The 19,960-nt window shown below is 39.6% G+C and overlaps 1 protein-coding gene across 5 annotated transcripts in view; it reads left to right on the top strand.

Annotated features, from left to right (window-relative positions):
* The window catches only part of ZCCHC2 (zinc finger CCHC-type containing 2), a 47,807-nt gene that overhangs the window by 12,855 nt on the left and 14,992 nt on the right, over nt 1-19,960 (top strand). For all 5 annotated transcript variants that reach the window (XM_079784924.1, XM_079784925.1, XM_079784926.1 and 2 more), the window contains exons 3-9: nt 2,285-2,361; nt 5,211-5,282; nt 9,423-9,535; nt 11,547-11,641; nt 14,240-14,323; nt 16,426-16,483; nt 19,674-19,809. In XM_079784924.1, the coding sequence (XP_079641050.1) occupies nt 2,285-2,361; nt 5,211-5,282; nt 9,423-9,535; nt 11,547-11,641; nt 14,240-14,323; nt 16,426-16,483; nt 19,674-19,809 (635 nt within the window). The remainder of the gene's footprint in view (nt 1-2,284; nt 2,362-5,210; nt 5,283-9,422; nt 9,536-11,546; nt 11,642-14,239; nt 14,324-16,425; nt 16,484-19,673; nt 19,810-19,960) is intronic.

The following is a 19,960-nucleotide window of genomic DNA, read 5'->3' on the forward strand; positions in this document are numbered from 1 at the left end:
TCTTCTGTCTCCTTTTTGGAGTAGAGAAAGCCTGCTGGTCCTTGGTTTAGTTCAAAAGCCAGTCCTACTTGTTTGAATCTGCATCTGGGTGATAGCTCCACAGCACGCGGCCCACCCTGGCATGTGCTTACTTGGCCCTGCCTTGTAGTCAGTTGTCTTCATTCTGGTTGCATGTCTTTGGAGGGCAAAGACCTTAACATATCCCCAAAGTTTTTATTATAGGGCTATATCTGTAGGATGTGCTCAGTGTCTACTGAAAAAATTAATTTTATAGAAGATCACTGTAAGAGAGAGAAGAAATTTCTTACAAGTCCATTCTTCCTGCAGTAATGCAGTTTTCAAAAGGGCTGGAGATGGGGGAATGAAAAGACTTTGCTATGTGAAAAGAAATGAGTTTAGACATGCTCTTAACATTTGGGGAGTCCATTACCTGTGTTGAGGGAAACGGTGAAATGGCAAATGTAGACAGCTACCTGGCAGCCTTGGAAGAGTGAAGGAAGGATGAGAAGCATCATGCTAGTTATCACAGCTTTGAATTGACATTATTTTACCTCTTTTTAATCCAAATAATAATCCTTTTGGTGTAATACATTTTTCCTTACAGAGGAAAAATAGGTAGAAATGTTTAATGTTTAAAAAAAGTTTACATTTCTAATCAAGAATATCGAACTACTTGAATCATAAACTCTTTCACCAAGCACACTGATCATGGGAGTCACCTAAAGGGAGTTTGGTTTTACAATGAAGGTCCTTTAAAAAAAAAAATTGAAAAGACTACATCAAAATGCTAATAGTTAAGATGGTACTAGAGATAATTTCTTGTATTCTTAATATTTGTTAATCCTCACCTGAGGATATTTTTTCCATTCATTTTCAAAGAGAGGGGGAGGGGGAGGAAGGGGGGGAAAGAGAGAGAGAAAAATATCTATGTGAGAGAGACACATCAATGGGTTGCCTCCCACACACTCCCCAACTAGGGCTGGGGATCCGACTTGCAACCCAGGTATGTGCTCTTGACCGGGAATCAAACCCGAGACCTTTAGGTGTGTGGACCTGAGCCACACCTGCCAGGGCTGTGTAGTTAATTTTTAAGCAAATGTTTGTAATCCATGCTTTTTAGTTTTAATATATGAAGCTTGGAGGAGGATCTCACATTAACAGCCATTCCTCACCACATACTCTTTTGTTCTCTCGTCCTGATTCTGATAGATCACGGCAGGTTTAACTTGAGATCAAAGCTGAAGACATAGCCTTGTTCCATAATGCCCTAGTTGTCCCCTATCCATAGCCCACCAGTTTGCAGAAGTAGAGCTGCTTTATATATCTGAACGCAGATTAGTTCAGATGGCTTTTATTTAGTAGCATCATTCTTTACATAATTTAATAGAAAGGCTTTTGAAAGCAGCAGACCCTCCCTTTCCACTTTGTCCTGTATGATGCTGCGGGAGTTCTGAGGAGTTACAGGCTTCTCACCTGGCTTTTGAGATTTTCTTTTGTCTCCATCCTCAACATTTTTCACCCACTAAGGGGAAATTGGCCCAGAAGCAGGCCACCAAACACTATATATTTGGAAACTTGTCACAAAATTCTGGCAATGAGATCTCCTTAGTTTATTATGAATGTCTGCTTACCAGCAAATTTCTGTGTATGTTTTCTGCTTTCTCATTGCCCACCTTCCGTGATCTATAACAACCTTAATTCTTCCTGTATACTTTAGTTACTTTGTATATTCTGCTTCATCTGATTTAACTTCTTCCTCTAAGGCAAAGCGAATCTTTCCCTCCTCTTCTCCATCTCCTGTCCCCTGGATCCAACAGTGAGCACACTAGTCTGTTGAGTCACTTTCCTAATTTCTTCGCTAAGACCTTTATCATCTTCATTACTATCAGCCTCATTATTGTTTAAGTACGTTTTCTTTTGGATGAATCTGAAGTGCTGTTTTAGTAGTAATCTGAATAACAGTTTTGATGATTATCATCTTAAAAATAATCTTCACTGCAGGCACCTTTTATTTTTTATCTTTGGTGCTTAGCAGAGTGCTTAAATCTGCTTAGACATTCAGCATGCTGAATGGATATAGGAAAAAATGACTTCATGGATGGATGGCACATTGCTATGCTTCTGGGTGTTTTTTTGTTTTGTTTTGTTTTTTGCTTAATCATGATTTAAGAGCAGTAATTAAGATGAAGATAAATAGCTTAATTGTGTAGCATTTATCACATTTGGTAATTGAAATGTGTGTCTAGTCTCTGTAGAACAAGTCAGCATGTTTTCTTTCTTTCAGCTGTACACATTGAGAAGATAATCTTGAAAGGAGTCCAGAGAAAAAGGGCTGACAAATATTGGGAGTACACCTTTGAAGTAAGCTACTCTCACCCACAAAAAATGCCTCATATTTTATGTTAAATAATCTTCTGGAAAGAATGAACATTGATCTTTGGAAAAACTTCTGGCAGGTTTGCTAACTTAGAAAAGTTAAACAAATGTATACCTTTATCTAAATTAAGGGGATGTACTGCTTTCAGTGTGTTCTGCATGGTTTGCCAAGTTTTTAGAAATTGTACCACCACATGAAAATTACTCTGACAATAATTATCAGAGTTTAGATTAAAGGTATAAGATATATCTTTTAAAAGTAAAAGTAAGCATTTTCACCAGTATTTTTAAAATCAGAATCACAGGCCTTGTCTTTTCCTGGCATTGTTTTTCTTGATATTTTTCTCCTCTTTTTCTTTCTCCAGGATGATTTTATTCTCTGGCCTTTGTGGCCCTGCCTTCTTATTTCCAATTGCTCTCCTGTCATTCTGTCCTTCAAACAGCTCTAATTAACCTTAGAGCCCAACTCTGTTAGGCCTCAGGTCTCCTTTGCCTGTTCACTGTCACGTGGGTTCCTTATCCACATCTTCCTTATTCCTCCCTGCTTGGGCTTCTCTGTCTAGCCCTTTTTCCTAAGGCTGTACATGCCTTGAACCAAATGGAAAGATGCCACGTTTCTGTGCTTCCTACTTCAGTTCCTCCCCATAGGTATTGCTTGCCAAACATTAGCTGTACCTTTCTCATGAAGCCACTTCTGATCCTCCAACAGAATGTTTTTTCATTCATCCAAGGTACATTGCCATCACAGGTTCTTACATCTGGGTTTGTGTTTTTTCTTTCTATTTGGTTATTATCTCATGGAGAGCAGGAATCTTCATCTGCTGCCATCCCACCATATCTAACTCGCTTAGTACATTTGTTCAAAGAATTTCGGAGTCCTGGATTCTGCTTTGTGGGAGAAATATCCTCAATTTGAAAATTTCAAGTCCTTATCTCCACTTTTCACTTGACAGTTTTGTAATACTTGGCATAAGCCAGTCTTTGCTGTCTTCGATCCATTTTACCAGCTTTCCTCTGTTGCTGGAGCTCTAAGATTGCTCCTTCTTTAAGGTCTGTGTCCCCTTGCTCTGGAATGATGTACCCTCAGACCGTGGCACAGCTGATGTCCCTGCAACACACAGACTGGCTCAGATGCCCCCTTCTCTGAGGTCTTTCTTGGCACCATCTAATGGGCTTCTCTCTGCTCCTGCACCACACCATACTAATTTTCTTTGGAGCAATGACCACTATGGGAATCATTATATAGCCATTTGTTTCATCTGTCTCCTACACTAGACTCGGACCTCAACCAGCAGCGACTTCGGCTGTCTTGTCCATTCCTGTATCCCTTTCACTAAAACAGTGTCTGACACAGTAGTTGCTGAACAGACATTTGAATAACTAAAAATCAGCTAAAAGATCTGTCAGTTAATAAGGATATTTGCTTTGGGGGTTGCTAGATAAAACTTTGTATGTGTAGTAGGTCTTTGAATAACCACATTATTTTGTTAATAAGATGCTCTGGGAACTTAACTCTTGTTTATATCAGCCTATGGTAAAATTTAAGTCGCAGAACCTATTGTTGACATTAAGTGAGGACATACTATATTTTTAAGTGTCTGATTAATTATGATACAACTAGAGGCCTGGTGCACGAATTTGTGCACCAGTGGGGTCCCTCGGCCTGGGCTGCGGGATTGGTCTGACACCAGCTCTCCGACATCCCCTGAGGAGTCCTGGATTGTGAGAGGGTGCAGGCCAGGCTGAGGGACACCACCGGTGCATGATCAGGGTTGGGGAGGGATGCGGGAGGTTGGCCAGCCAGGGAGGGGCCGCAGGAGGGCTGCAGGGCATGTCCAGCCCATCTCGCTCAGTCCTGATTGGCTGGACACCAGCAGCAAGCTAACCTACCGGTCAGAGCATCTGCCCCCTGGTGGTCAGTGCACATCATAGTGACTGGTCGACTGTCTGCCCCCTGGTGGTCAGTGCACGTCATAGCGGTTGAGCGGCCTTACCATATCATTAGCATATTAGCAACTTTGATTGGTTGAATGGACGGACACAGCATAGTAGGCTATTATATAGGATTAGTTGATAAGCCTTAGATATTAGTATCTTTCAAGTATTTACTTAACTCAAATAATTGTAAAGTAGAAATTTTTAGTGGGCCACTATTAGATCCACTGAATTAAAAGTATTCAAAAGGTACGGCAGCATAATAGATTTCACTTCTGACTCTTTAGTTACTTAGGATCGAATCTAAGTAAGTCAGCCTTTTGGAGTTTTAGTTTCTCCATCTTTAAATGGGTCATACTTGTCCCATCCACCTTAATAGGATTTTACAGAATTGAGATAAAGTTGAAATCTCTTCATAAATTACCATAAAAATACAATATGGTATTATCAAAGAAGGGCTAGTGAGCACTGGTTATTTCTCATAAGAATGTATATTTCATAATTCCAGGAGGTAAAATTTTTCTCTTTCTTGGGGTATAGAGCTGTACTCTCAAAGCATCGTGTTAGAGTTCTGCAACTTCACTAAAGGAATGTAAGATGGTCCACTTTGTGAAAAGTTACCAAAATATGGTCACATATTTTTAAAGACAGCTTTTAAAAAAACAACATGTGATTTGAAATGAGTTACTAAAATTTTTTTGAGTAGAACATGTCAATGTGCAGTTAATTTTAATAATTTTGAAGAAATGATGACAATGCCAGATTAACTTTATATTTCTAATTGTTAATCTTAATAAAATGTAAGTAAGGCTCTTTGCTTTACACATGGCTTTTTTTTCCAGCCGTTTCCCTGCCTAAGAAATAACCATATAATATGTTTGTGTTGTTTTTTTAATCAGGTAAATTGGTCTGATCTTTCAGTCACAACAGTAACAAAAACCCACCAAGAACTACAGGATTTTCTACTGAAGGTAAAAGTATAGATTTTGTTATTAAAATTATTTTTACATAATATACGGAATCCAAAAACCTTTACATCAAAATTAATTCTTGGAAAATTAAAATACATATATACAGGTTGGAGAACTCTCTATGAACATTAGCTGTAGAAAAAGTCATGTTATTCTAAACATAAGTTTTCTTACTTTATATTACGAATATAAGTAAATGAAGGATTTTCAACATTTTTTTTTTTAAATGGAAGCTTATTCCTACTTCCTTGCCCAGATGTGTAATGTTGGTGGCTGGAGTACATCCTATGAAAGAGTGTGTCTGCAAAATAAGATGAGGCTTGTTTGCATTTGGTAGTGGATCTCCGACCTAACAGCTCTTCAGCTCCCTCTGTGGACTCCTTAAATATATCTCCATTTGTTCCTTTGAGTTCCAAGTCCTCCTCCACTCCCGCAATGATAGATTCTCCAAAGCACTGAGAATAAGGTATAATGGGAACATCTTATAGACTTGCAGAGGTGAAAGAGATCTTCGATCATTTTGTTCAAACTCTCATCTATTTATTTTATACTAATTTTATTTTATTGAAAAGCGTGTGGGTAGAGATAAATATTAAAATAAGGGAAGTCATTTAAATGGATAACCAAATAAATTACTGTTTTTCAATAAGCAAATGTTTTAAAATTTATAGTTAATCTATAATAATAAAAGAGTACTATGCTAATTAGACCAGATGTCCTTTTGGATGACCTTCTGGACGAAGCTGAGGCTGCAAGGGAAGCCGGGGTCCCGGGTGCCAGAGGGAAGCCGATGCTGGCAGCTGGGGGAAGGAAGGCCTACTCTTGCATGAATTTCGTGCATCAGGCCTCTAGTACAGAGATAAAACAGAAAGTCCAGAAGCAGAAAACATTGCCAATTGAATTACTAACTTTTAGGTAAAAGTGTGACATAGTTATTGATCCAGTAGCATATGAAATTTTCAGGACAGTACTTGTCACCATAAATCTGTTCTTTCAGATCACATGGGTCTCTGTTTACTTGTAAAGCTAGGAGGCTGTTTGCCTCCAGCTTGCACAGCTTTGGGCAGCACGGGAGGCACTGGTTCTGAGGAGCACATAGTTCCCTGTGTTGGCAGTGTCAGTCCCGCTGGGTGAGAACTCCTGGGAACAACTTGAATATTTCCATTTTCCTATGGCTTATTTTAAACTAACTCTAGGGTAAGGGCTGAGAACTCCACTTCAAGCTGGTGACCTAACTGCATGTAAAGATGGGCGTTATTAATTTCCAGTTGCCACAGGTCGCATGCCTGTGACATGTGAGCCTCAGACAGCATGGGGAGGAAGAGAGAGTGGTGGAAGGAGAGGTGTGTGAGCACTGTGGTCAGTGAGCTACTTTCTCCTCAGCCTCCCGGAGGAGAAGGTAGCTCCTGGCTAGCAGCCTATTGAAGAATAAGGAAGGGCAACCCCACCCCGCCCACACATGCGCTTTTAAATTCTTTTCTACTTATTTGTGACTTTTCTCTCCATAGGATAAATTTATCCAAAACAGGCCTCATTTGGGTTAGAGAGCAATGTGCTTCGTTTCCTTTTTTCTGTTGCCCTTTCCATGACCGAATTCTAGAGCTGAGGGTGAGTTGCAGGGGATAAACAGCTAAGACTGAAATACCCTGCAGCCCAGCACTGCCAGCTGTCAAGGCTGGTTACTTATGGAGTTAGAGTGGGACTGCTACTTCCCTGTCCCCAGAGCTGAGAGAGTACCTGATGGACCCCAGCCTGGGGCCTGGCACCTGGGCAGAGTCTCTCTCCTACTGGGTGGCCCTATGCTTCAGCTGCTATTTGTCTTGACACATTTCATTTTCATCACACAACTTTTCTAAAACCTTAGTTACTTGAAAAAATACAGCTCCAAATAAGTAATTCATTCTTCAGAATCATGGTAATTAACGATCCCCCTGCTTAGGCAACATTTGAATATACTATTTTTCTAAAATAGGGCAAATGCCTTATCAAGTTATATGAAATAATTGGCAATATATTGTGAATGTGTAGAAATTAATTGTGTATTTAAAATACACTTTTAAATTTTCTATATATCATTTTTATTTTTTACATTCATTTTAAAGTCTACAAAAGTTAAGAGCAAAAGCTGTTCTTTTGACAGCCTGTAATTCTAACTTGTATAGTTGCTGTTTAACCAAACGTCTAGTTTGCTGTAATGTGGAAGAGTGGGTTTGAGGCCAGTGCTTTCACATTCTTTTTCCCACAAATTGTGTCCTCCCAGCCACCTTTACCTGCCTCTCCTTAGCACCTGACACCCTGTCTGGTATTTCTCTGGACCAAGTGGTGTCTGCTACCACTGTTGTGCCCACACTGCCGAAACAGTACCTAGGGCAGGGGTGGAGTTGGAATATTTGCTGACTGAATGACTGAACAAGGAGTCACAAAAAATTGTGATGTGGTCTTATAGGTGGTTATCCACTAGGCCTCAGTGTTTTTAAAGAACAGCTTGTGATAACGAGGTGTAAACCTCTCGGCACTCTGAGCGTATGCTATGCTGAGGCCCAGCCAGGACACCGGAGGTGGGTGGCTAGGTGTGCAGGATCCAAGACCAAGAGGTGAGAAAATCCAAAATAGTGACTAGTATAGAAGAGACATGATTGAAAGCTATATTTTTAGAAAATATGCCTTCTTCTAGGACTGGAAATAGTCTCTGAAAATTAAAGATAAAAACCACTTGAAAATAGATCAGTTTATAAATACTAATGACTGCACATCCACACTGCCCAATCTTATGAGCAGTTGAAAATGGATGCACTAGAAGAGCATTCAGCCATTGGTTCTTTCAGATCACATGGAAAAAGACTTCTCCACAAAGCTAATTTCTTTGGCTGCGTATGCACATCCAGGAGAAATCGTATTTAAAATGGGGGTAATATATGACTAGTGTCCTAAATCTATTAAGACAATAATATAAAAATTAAATATTGAAATGAATAGTAATTTCTTTGGAAAATATGTAGATTCAGAACTTACTTCTTTCTGTTAGTGCTGTGTGTGGGATGCCAACAGAGCCTTCGACCTTAACAGGTTAATTAAATGAACGAGAAAGAATTTCATTCTTACATAGCATCTTGCTTCCACAGTCTCACTGTGCCTAAAATGAATAATACTTTTTGCTACCTTTGAATTTTCCATTTCTGAATTGTTGACTCAGAATTCTGATTTGTCAGGAGAATACTTACTTTGGGTTCTGGTTCTCCAATTAAAATCAATATGTAAACTGACCATTTGTATAGATTGTTCTATTCCTGGGGCTCCTTGGAGAGTGTTAAAGGTTCTATCCTTAATTTTAGGGAAAGTGGCAATAATTCAAGAGTACCTAAGAAAGACTAGTTATCAAAAGTCAAATTTAAAACCTTGAATTCTTGAAAGACTTGGAAAGTTAGTTTTATATAGAATTACTTTATTAAGAACTTTTCAAAGTAAAGTAGTTACTAAATATAGTCTTAAAATTTTGTTTTAAACTTAAAATTTTCTTGGCCAAGTGATGATTTTGTGTGTGATTTCCAGTGCTCTGAGGGTACCTCCATCACATTGAGGAAAAGATTACTAAACCTCTAATTAGTGGGGTTGTTTTTTTTTTTAATGTTAGTTAGATTAAGAGTTTTTACCCCATTTTTCATACCCAGTTCTTTATTTGGTGTCTTGCACAGGTAATCTGACATTGACTGTGATTCAGGGTAAAAGGAGGCACAAAAGTGGTAACTAAAGGCAGAGATAACACTTTTCAGAATACTATTTGAGGATAAAAATAATACTAGCTTCACTATGCAAAATATTCCCTTTAACTGAAGAAGTTCGGTGTGGGTGAGACTTCACTGTGGTGTGAGGTATTTGCACGTGTGTTCCAGAAGCTTGTTGAATGCTGCTGGGTGACCTTGCTCCCTGGGAAGCCCTAGGTGTGTTTGGAGGGCAGATGGTGGGTCTCCTAGTGGAAGAACCTATGCTGCTTCAGTATGGGCCCCCCACCCCCGTGTGAAGATTTAGAAAAGGAACTGCTTTGGGGTGGTTCTTGAGCAGGTGGCATTTATTTGCCTCTGTGCCTGGGTTTACCAAGCAGGTGAGAAACTTAACCCTGACCATGCTCTTTTTATTTTCCAGCTTCCCAAGGAACTGTCTTCAGAGACTTTTGACAAGACCATCCTGAGAGCCCTGAATCAGGGGTCACTGAAGCGGGACGAACGGCGACATCCTGATCTGGAGCCCATCTTAAGGTAATAGTTCGCCGGACACTGCACTCAGTGTCACAGACGGCGTCACCGCTGTCCGGAGGACTTGGGGCAGATCACAGAGTCTTCCTCTGGAGCACTTTTTAACATGGTCGTCTTATCCTTATGTTGTTTAGGTCTTGACTCACAGTAAGACACCAAACTAATTCTTTTATCATTTGTTCTCTTCACCTCTCTGAAATCAGAAATGATTGTTTCTAAAATATGCAAATATTCAGTGAAACCTCTTTTTTCCCCCAGAGGGGGAATCATTTTTTAATTTATTTGTATGGCTAGCTTGTGATCTCAACACCATTAAGATGTTAGACCAGGCGTCCTCAAACTACGGCCTGCGGGCCACATGCGGGTGTTTTTGCCGTTTTGTTTTTTTACTTCAAAATAAGATATGTGCAGTGTGCATAGGAATTTGTTCATAGTTTTTTTTAAACTATAGTCCAGCCCTCCAACGGTCTGAGGGACAGTGAACTGGCCCCCTGTTTAAAAAGTTTGAGGACCCCTGTGTTAGACACTTCATTCTCAGTTTGTGAATTTTAGATTAGTATCATTTGTCGTTTAAGAAATACAGAAGTTACAATGGATAGGGGACAGTGCAAATGAGAAATAGGATATGGGTTTATAAGTGAAGTAGAGACAGGTTGGTACAGCCCACCCTGCATTCAGTCTGTATACTGATTTCAAGCCTGGGCCTGTCTGTACCTCAGGTGTGGTTCCCATAGTGGATTTGCAATTAGTGTGTGCAGGTGGGATTTGGGCTGTCTCTTGGAACTCAAGCCTTGAATCAAAGGTGTGCCTGCTTATGGTTTTGACCAACTGGTTTGTAAATGTAAATGGAGAATCCACTGACTCTGGATTTTAATCCCCAGTTTTAGGCAATGTGTTCAGACCTGGAAATTTAGATTAGCTCCTTACTTCATATCTCAATTTTTCTTCCATTTATTTCCTTTATTTGTCTTCCTGTTGAATATTTACTTCCACATTTTGAGTGCCAAGAAGCAAGTTTGCTTTATGTATAAGGCAACTTTGGCCCATAAGGGTCATATATTGGTGTGGAACTTAATGACTTTATAAACTGAATGATAGGTCAAAAGTCAAAAACCTTGGGAAAGAGTTAAGAATTAAAATTTTAAGGGAACATTTAAAGTGTTCAAAAACAGTGGAAGGGGATTTTTACATTAAGCAGCAGGGTGACAGTTTAATTTACATATATTTTTGAGTGTCATAACCTTAAAGAATTGGTAGTATTGCCTTATGAGGAAATTGAAGCTGAAAGGCTTGTTTAGGGTGATTCAGCTTTTCAGTAGTTGAGCTGGTGTTCAGATCAGTAAGTAAACATTCCGTTAGACTGTGCTGTAACTTTGCCCCTTTTTGTAGGGTCCCTTTTGTAGGGAAGACCTCCAGTTGGAATATTTTAATTGTACTAATAAAATATGAGGAATTCTGGTTTTCAAAGATAACAGCCTAGAGTCATGGTGTTATACACATTGGAGTGAATCATTGCTTAGTCATGCCTTGGGAGGTAGTAGTAATGCTTGGAACTGACCTGACCACTACGCTCCATAGTCTCCCTGACTCTTAGCATCCCAGACTTCCCACCTCCTGTGTTGAGAGTGTAGGAAGGGTTTTTTGCATGGTACACCAAATGGTGAAAAGTCACACCTATAAGAACTGTACTTTTTCTGAGCAGAAAGGCTGGCCCAGTTGGGCAAAAGGCTGAAGTAGTGTACACATTTTGCCAGAATTGAAACCTTACCATTAGATTATACAAAATTAAAAATAAGCCTATTTATTAGATCCTTGCAAATAAGTTTTGTTAACTTTTATTCAGTTCCTCCTGTGGGAAATACATTAGAAAATAATATTTGTTTTCTTAGGAAAACAACTGATTTTTTTATACCTGAATTAAACTGACACTTATGTTCGCTTTACAGTCTAAACTGTGACTTTTGTGTCTTTATATTAAATGAAATTAACAAATCTCCTTTCCTTTTATATGCAGGCAGCTATTTTCAACCTCATCACAAGCTTTTCTCCAGAGTCAGAAAGTCCACAGCTTTTTTCAATCCAGATCCTCAGACCCTCGACACAGCCTCAGTAAGCATCCTGCTCCTCTGCAGAAATCTGATGTTTTCCTGCTTCACCATGCCGTCTTGTATGGGGTGGTCATTTCAGTTAAAGTCAAGGAATAGTAGCTTACAATTAAGAAACATTGGTAGATATAAGTGAATTTTATGCTGCAGTTTTAAAGAAAATAATGTGTAAAAACTACGGTCACAAAACAAACTGATTCCAAGGCCAGGGACAAGTCTCTTGAATTCATGGACATACAGGATCACCAGGTTCCTTACAGACCTTGCCACAGTGCTGGTTGCTTGCTGTATAACATACTCTTATACTCCACCTTTCCCCCTGGGTCCCCTACTCCCATGATGAACTCCCAGCCTCCCAGGCTGCAAACCTCAGCCTTACTCTTTTCATTTTTCCTCTTCCTATGCAGACATTTAAAGGCCAAGCCACACCAGACAAAGGACAGCTTCCTTTTCACCTTCTCCTTACCAAGCTCATTGTTGTCAGTGAGGCTTTTTTTTTCTTTCTTTCATGAAGGGACTATACAAAGCCTAGCTCTTCTCTTATATTCTAATTTCTCACTGTACTTTAACCTATCTCAGGATTGTCTCAGAGATCAAATTGTTAATTCCCTATTCAAAACCTTGAAAGTTGGAAGGCTGGGCAGTCACTCAATACACCTACCATTTCCTGTCCAAGTGTTCTGGCTCATTCTGCACTCAAACTTAATATGCTTCTTTTGTCACAGCCTGTTAAAGTCACACCTATTTTAAGACCCAACTGAAATACTACCTCATGAAGTTTCTAGTTTTTTTCTTATGTTCCTATAGTTTGATTTTGCCCTTATGTTTAAGCATTCATCACAGTCTGCCTTGTGTTTAGTTTTATACACATCTATCTCAGCTACCTTTTAAAAATAATATTTTGCCAGTAACACTTTTGTGTGCTTTAGAAGAATTTCTGCTAATTTTAAGCTCAGCCACTATAGCAAGTAGCTGAGTTGTGTTTTCTTAATCTTCTGTTTTCAAAAAAGTCATATTTTCCTATATTTAAAGGGGAAAGAAAATACATGTTTTCTCAATTTTAGGTGGGAAAGAGGTAAAGAATAATATGATTGGATATTATAACATATGGGTTAACTTTTAAAGTTTTGAATCATCTGTGTGTGTATATGTATGACTTAAATATTTTAAACAGATAAGTAGCAATTAGAATTAATGACTCTTTTTTACTACTAAACTAAGAGAAGATGAACAACTCCATGGTTAAATTTACATCTGAATAGTGACAATAGCTTTTTAAAAAATATATATATATATATATATATATATATATATTTCTTTATTGATATCAGAGAGGAAGGGATGGAGAGAGAGAGAGAGAAAGAGAGAGACAGAAACATCAATGATGAGAGAGAATCATTTATCGGCTGCCTCCTGCACGCCCCCTACTGGGGATTGAGCCCCAAATCCAACATGTGTCCTTGACCCTGGGACCCTTCAGTCCACAGGCTGATGCTCTTATCCACTGAGCCAAACAAGCTAGGGTGACAATAGCTTTTTAAAAAGAATCCTGGTCATTCTAGAGTGTATAGATTTAACAATCAGTGCTTTCTCCTTACACCAAGTTTAAGTACTTCTGATTGACTACTTACCTATAAATCATGCCTAATTGGTTGTAAAAAGGCATTGGTGCACAAAATTAAACTTTTAATTCAGGTTTTAATAGGCTGCCCAGGAAAACTTACCCAAGTGAGTAGTATATACATAAATGACAGAAATCTCATCTTGAGAGCTTAGCAGTATTTAAATGACATGAGCATTTAAATGAATGCTAAAGAAGCTGGTAGATCTTGTTTTAAGATGTCAAGTTGTTGTGAAAATAATGTCTTAAAGTACACATTTTGAGATTATGGACAATCTGGTCAGGATGTCGAAGCTGTTTCACCAAAGAACATGTTACTGTCAAAGTTCATTTACCCTCGCTCTTTTGAAAAATAACAGCTCTATCTTTTTTTCCCCTGTGGGAGAGAGAGCAACATTCCACATCCTGACAACCGAGAAAACAAATATTAAATTCCTAAATGACTTCAAATGTTGAACTCTGGAATCCTGCTGGATTTTCTGTATTTAAAAGGAGAACTAATCCATTGCTCTAACAGTGTTTTCTGTGGGTCATTGCTGGTCCACAAATGGTTGTCACTGGTCTGTGATAAAAGAACGAAACTGAGAGTAGACACCTACTCTTTTGATATTGCCACAACATTATTACTGTATTTTATAAAAGTAATGACCCACAACAAATTAGACATTGAAAAAAGTTTCATAACACTACAAATGTTTGAGAAGCACTTGAGCATGCGGGGTGGGGGTGGGATTGGGGACTGACAGATGTCAAGCATCTGCTTCAGTCCTGTGGTTTTTAGGAGGAGACCTGTCTCCACAAATCAGGGTCCCCACTCTTGCCCAGTACTGTGTCATTTTATTTCTTAAAGGTCCTATGTGGTAGAAATGTTCTCTGTTACTAACTCCACTCTAGCCTTCCCTGGGCGAAAAATAATCATTATATTTGTTTTCTTTATCACAATTTTCCTAAAAAGTTAATGGTATTAAATACTTCCTACAGATAATTTACAACCTTCTCTGAAGACTTCCAAGATATTAGAACACTTAAAAGAAGACAGCTCAGAAGCTTCAAGTCAGGAAGAAGGTAAATGTCGATTTACTGAAATAAGTCCTTCTGCCTGGTTTTAGAACAGGGATAGGCAAACAGACCATTAAAACAGGTTAAGGAGCTGAGAAACAGACATATGGAAACTTGGAATGTGACAGGTAGCATTACAAATAAGTGGGGAAAGAATACACTATCCAGTAAATGATGTTGGCTAGCTTTCCAATAAAAAATCCTATCCTATATAATAAAAGCCTGTGTGGTCGTGACACCCTCATGCCATGATGCCCTCATGCCATAACAACCCATCACCAGGAGGCTGTGTGCACATCAGGCACATGGGTGGGCAGGGCTGCATGTGCAGCGAGGCGTGCATGGGTGGGTGGGGACTTGACGCTGTGTGCGTGTCGCGGAGGCGGGTCCCACGGCTCTGCATGCTGAGGCCTGGGGTCCTGCGGCTCCGTGCACCGAGGCCTGAGGTCCCGCGGGCGCCGGTGGGGGCTTGACGCTGCGAGACCCCTCGCCCCTGAATGCATGAATTTCGTGCACCAGGTCTCTAGTATATATATAATTAGATGTGAATGACAAATTAAATATAACATATAAACTTAATGTAATATGTAAAATATAAAACTTAAACATTTAAACATTAATATCTGGGATAAGAAGGCTTTCTTGACAAGATGAAGCATGACCTGCCTGCCCGGTGTGGTTTAGTGGTTGAGCATTGACCTATGAACTAGGAGGTCACAGTTCGATTTTCAGTCAAGGCACGTGCCTGAGTTGCCGGCTTAATCCCCAGTAGGGGGGCATGCAGGAGGCAGCCAATCAATGACCCTCTCTCATCATTGATGTTTCTATCTTTTTCTCCCTCTCCCTTCCTCTAATCAATAAAAATATATTAAAAAATAATAATACAATATACAGATGATATATTATAAAATTGTACACCTGCAAACTATATAATTTTATTAACCAATGTTACCCCAGTAAATTCAATAAAAATAAATAAAATCGGTAGACTGCTTGACCAGTCGCTATGATGTGCACTGACCACCAAGGGGCAGATGCTCCAACTGGTAGGTTAGCTTGCTGCTGGGGTCTGGGTGAGAGGGCCAGACACGCCCTGGAGCCCTCATGCAGTCCCTCCCTGGCTGGCTGGCCCCCATAGGGACTGGGCGAGACAGCCCCAATTGCCGGCTAGGCCAAGGGACCCCACCCGTGCATGAATTCATGCACCGGGCCTCTAGTTTTAAAAATAAAAGCAATGAGATATCCTTTCACATTCTTTGGATTGGCAAACATTTTTTATCTGACATCAAGGATATGAAGTAATGGGAATTCTCATCTGCTGATGGGAATATAAATTGTCACAACTATTTTGGACAGAAATTTGACATTGTGTAGTGAACTTAGAGGTAATTAATTTTATGCTACTGCCTGGCCATTTTATTTCTGTGAAAATTGTCCATGTGTCAGGGGACAGAGACTAAGGTTCTCAAGGTACCATTATGTGTACTAGCAAATGGATATTAACACAAATGCTTTAAATGTTAATAAAGTTATAAGTAAATTGTGACATATTCATATTCATGCTAGATGGCATTTAACATAATTATAGTATATTCAAACATGTAACATCACTGAATGTGTTTGTGAATACATATATGGGTAGTTGAAATAAAAACCGTCACTGAAATATTTTCACTAGTTCACCTCGGTAGAAAGAGGGAGTTGAATGGAAGAGGGCCTTCAGTTGCTTCTGTGATATTTTGTTTCTTAATAAAAAGAGACATAGAGACATCTGGGAGGTGGGTACATGGGTGTGTGTTATATTAATAGATGTATATTTTTAATATTTGAGGCACTTCACTTTTTTGTTTAAAAAAAGGAGCTTAAAATTGAATGTTACAGTTTTGCAGTAGCATGCTCCTAGTAAACGTTCATAGTTTTAGAGGGTAGTTAAGGAAATTCAGTCACTTATTGTATCTTTTGAAAAACTTATTCTTTAAGGAATTTTCTCTGAAAAGCACTCTGCAAGGTCTGTCAACAATGTTAATAGTCACATAAATTAGTTGCATGATCCTGTTGGAGTTTTGCAGAAGCCTTTAGTATAACAAATTTTCTTTCCTCCACTCTAGATGTATTACAGCACACCATAATCCATAAGAAACACACCGGGAAGAGTCCCACAATGAAGTAAGTATCTAATTCCTAAAAGGAGAGATGTCTGTGCATTTTAAATCAGTATCCATTTACTTTAATTACTGATAAATAGTTGGCTATAATTCTACCATGTTATTATTTGCTTGTTATTTGTTGTATATATTCTCTGTTTTCTCCTTTCCTCCTTTTTTTAAAAAATTCTTTTTACTTTATTAGCCTTGATCATTATACATTGTCTTTTGATTATTCTAGTGGTTGGTTATCCTGGAGATTATATTGTACATCTTTAACTTATAAACATGTGATATTCGTTATACTTGTACCACATACCATGTGAAGATCTCCAGTTACTTCACTTATCTTCTCCCAACTTACAAACTATAGCAGTCATGTATTTTAATTCTGTCTATATTTTAAACCTCATGCAACCTTTTTTTATTAATTTAGTATTGGCCATTCCATTGTTCTTCATACCTTTCTGTGTGTCTGGTTACCCATCAATGTTCGTTTTCCATCTAACTGAAGAAACCTTGAGTTATTTCCTATAATCATATCTGCCAGTGATGAACTCACTTTGTTTTTATCTATAAAAATATTTATTTTGCCTTTATTTTTGATGTACATTTTTCCTGGGTATAAAATTCTAGGTTGGCAATTATTTTCTGTTAGCACTTTGAAACTCTACAGGCATACCTCATTTTATTGCACTTCACAGATATTGTGTCATGTACAAATTGAAGGTAAGACCCTCCACCAGCATAAAGATTTTAGCTTGCTGAAGGCTCAGATGGTGGTTAGCATCCTACCTAATAATAGAGTAATATGCAAATTGACCGTACCTTCGCTATGCCCACGATTGGCCAGGAGGCGTGGGGGGGCGGGACTCGGGGTGGCCGATTGGGTCGGCGGGACGCTGAGCTCGCGTCGCCAGTGGCGGCGCGAGCTCAGTGTCTGCGCCATGGCTGTGCTGCGGCACAGAAGGGGCCTCTGGGGCAGCGAGCCCACATCCTGCCACCGACCATCAAAAGCGAGGAGCTGGGTGTCCGCTCTGGCACCAGCGGACAGACATCCAGTTCCCCCGCGATCAAAAGTGAAAGCGGGGGAGCTGGGTGTCTGTCCGCTCCGGCACCAGGGCAAAAGCCTCTGCCGGAGGCTTTTGAAAGGCCTGGTGCACCAGAGGACAGACACCCAGCTCCCCCGCGATCGAAAGCAAAAGCGGGGAAGCTGGGTGTCTGTCCGCTCCGGCACCAGTGGACCCCCTGCCATCAAAAGTGGGGAGCAGGCTGCTAGCAGTGTCCACGGAGCGTGCTAGGCTTTGCGGGGCAGTGGATATGGCCTGGATGGCAGGTTAGGCCTAGGGGACCCTACATGTGCATGATGTAATCATGCACTGGGCCTCTAGTTTTTTAACAATAAAGTATTTTTTAATTAAGGATGTACCTTGTGTTTTTATACATAATGCTATTTATTGCACACTTAATAGACTACAGTATAGTGTAAACATAACTTTTATATGCACTGGGGAACCAAAAAATTTGTGTGACCTGTTTTATTGTGATATTTGCTTTATGGCTGTGGTCTGGAACCAACAATATCTCCGAGGTATACCTTTAGTTTTACTGTCTTCCAATCTAATGCCTTTGGTCCCTTACATCATATCTCCTCAGCCCAGCTCTGATTTCTTCTGCAAATTACATAAAATCAGTCATTTATATTATTTCTGACTCCCCTCACATTACTATTGTCCCACCACAAGCGTACCACAAGAGTTTCCACCTTCTGCCTCAGGGCTTTTGCAGATTCTTTGGGCCTTGCTTGCCCTCAAGAGGTACAAGTTAATTTGCCTGGGGGGCAGGATCAGTTCTCAACTGATGGGGGAGCTCCAGCTTCCTGTCCTTTGGGTAGATAACCCTGAGAGGTCACAGCTGGTTTAAGCTGCTGTTGCTTATAGTGGCACCCTCAGTAATGGACCCCTCACATTGGTTTTTCTTCCTCTCCTACTTCATTCACCCATTCCTTGATCCTGTTTCCTGGGATCACCCCCCAGATTAACTATGACATTTCAGATTCTGTTTTTAGGGGAAACTCAAATTTAAGACAGCTGGCATCCATTGTTTAATCTTATAGTTGCTCTTTGGAAGTTAGTGTGCATTTTCAAGCTCTTTGTAGATTTTTCTCATTGTCTGGTTTTCAGTAGTTTTCCTACAATATGTTTGTAGCTTTCTTTGAATGAATTCTGCTTCTTGAGTCTGAAGCTTAATACTTTTTGGTTTTAGAGAAGTCCGAGCCATTATCTCTTCAGATATTACTTCTGCCCTATTCTCTTCCTCCCTTTTCTAAGACTTGGAGTACCTATGTTAGACTTTTCATCATGTCCCACATCTCTTAAACTTTTTTTTTGCATTTTTCATATTTTTTCTCTCTCAGTGCTCCAGTCTATTTTCTTCTGACTATATTTCCTTTAATCTGATTTTTTTCATCTATCCATTCATTTCTTAAATTTATTTCATTTTACAGTTCTAGAATTTAAATTTGGTTCTTTCTTTTTAATACATTTTTATTGATTTCAGAGAGGAAGGGAGAGGGAGAGAGAGATGGAAACATCAATGATGAGAGAGGACCATGGATCGGCTGCCTCCTGCACGCCCCACACTGGGGACTGAGCCCGCAACCTGGGCATATGCCCCGACCTGGAATCGAACCCTGACCTCCTGGCCCCATAGGTCAACGCTCAGCCACCAAGCCATGCTGGCCGGGCTGGGTTTTTTTAATATTTCACAGTATTCTTGTAATCATTGATCCTGTTAAGCACTATTGTTTAAAAATCCACCCACAGTAACTTCATTCTGGATTCTCTTTGTGTCTGTTTCTGTTGTCTGTTCCTTTTCAGTCACATCCTGTCCCTTCTCATGCCTTAGATGTATGTAGTACTTAGTGATTCTCTCAAGATTGGGGTTACACCCCAACTATAAGTGGTGCTGGATGGCCATTGCACAGTCTAAAGACAATATACAACTGTTAATTAATCTCCTTAGAGACAGGGGTTTATTATTAAATAGGTAAGATAGCTATATACTGGTTTATTCTCATAGTATACTTGTTTCCTGTAGTGTATTCTGTATATAGTAAAGAAAGGGTTACTATAGCTTCCTCATTGTATGATACAGTAGGTTGGATTATTGAGAACAGATATTCATACTTGTATAAACTTCCTTTTTGATAGCACCGTTGGTACAAGTTGTTCTCCATTGGATGGGCTGTCTGTGCAGTATTCTGAAGAGAATGGCATTGTGGACTGGAGGAGTCAAAGCTGCACCCCCATTCAGCACCCGGAGCACTGTGCAGCCTTAGCTGACCAGGTATTTATGGGGGCTTTGTTTTGTCTTCATGCCATATGGTTAAAGCATTGCTACTCAGTAAGAATCGAGTTCTGTAAGCATTATTATGTCAGAGAGTACATCTGGTAAGAATGACTGAAGGAATGTTTGTGTTAGACTTCAAATTTAATTG

Source organism: Cnephaeus nilssonii, assembly GCF_951640355.1.
Source record: "Cnephaeus nilssonii genome assembly, chromosome: 11".
In the NCBI taxonomy this organism is placed as follows: Eukaryota; Metazoa; Chordata; class Mammalia; order Chiroptera; family Vespertilionidae; genus Cnephaeus; species Cnephaeus nilssonii.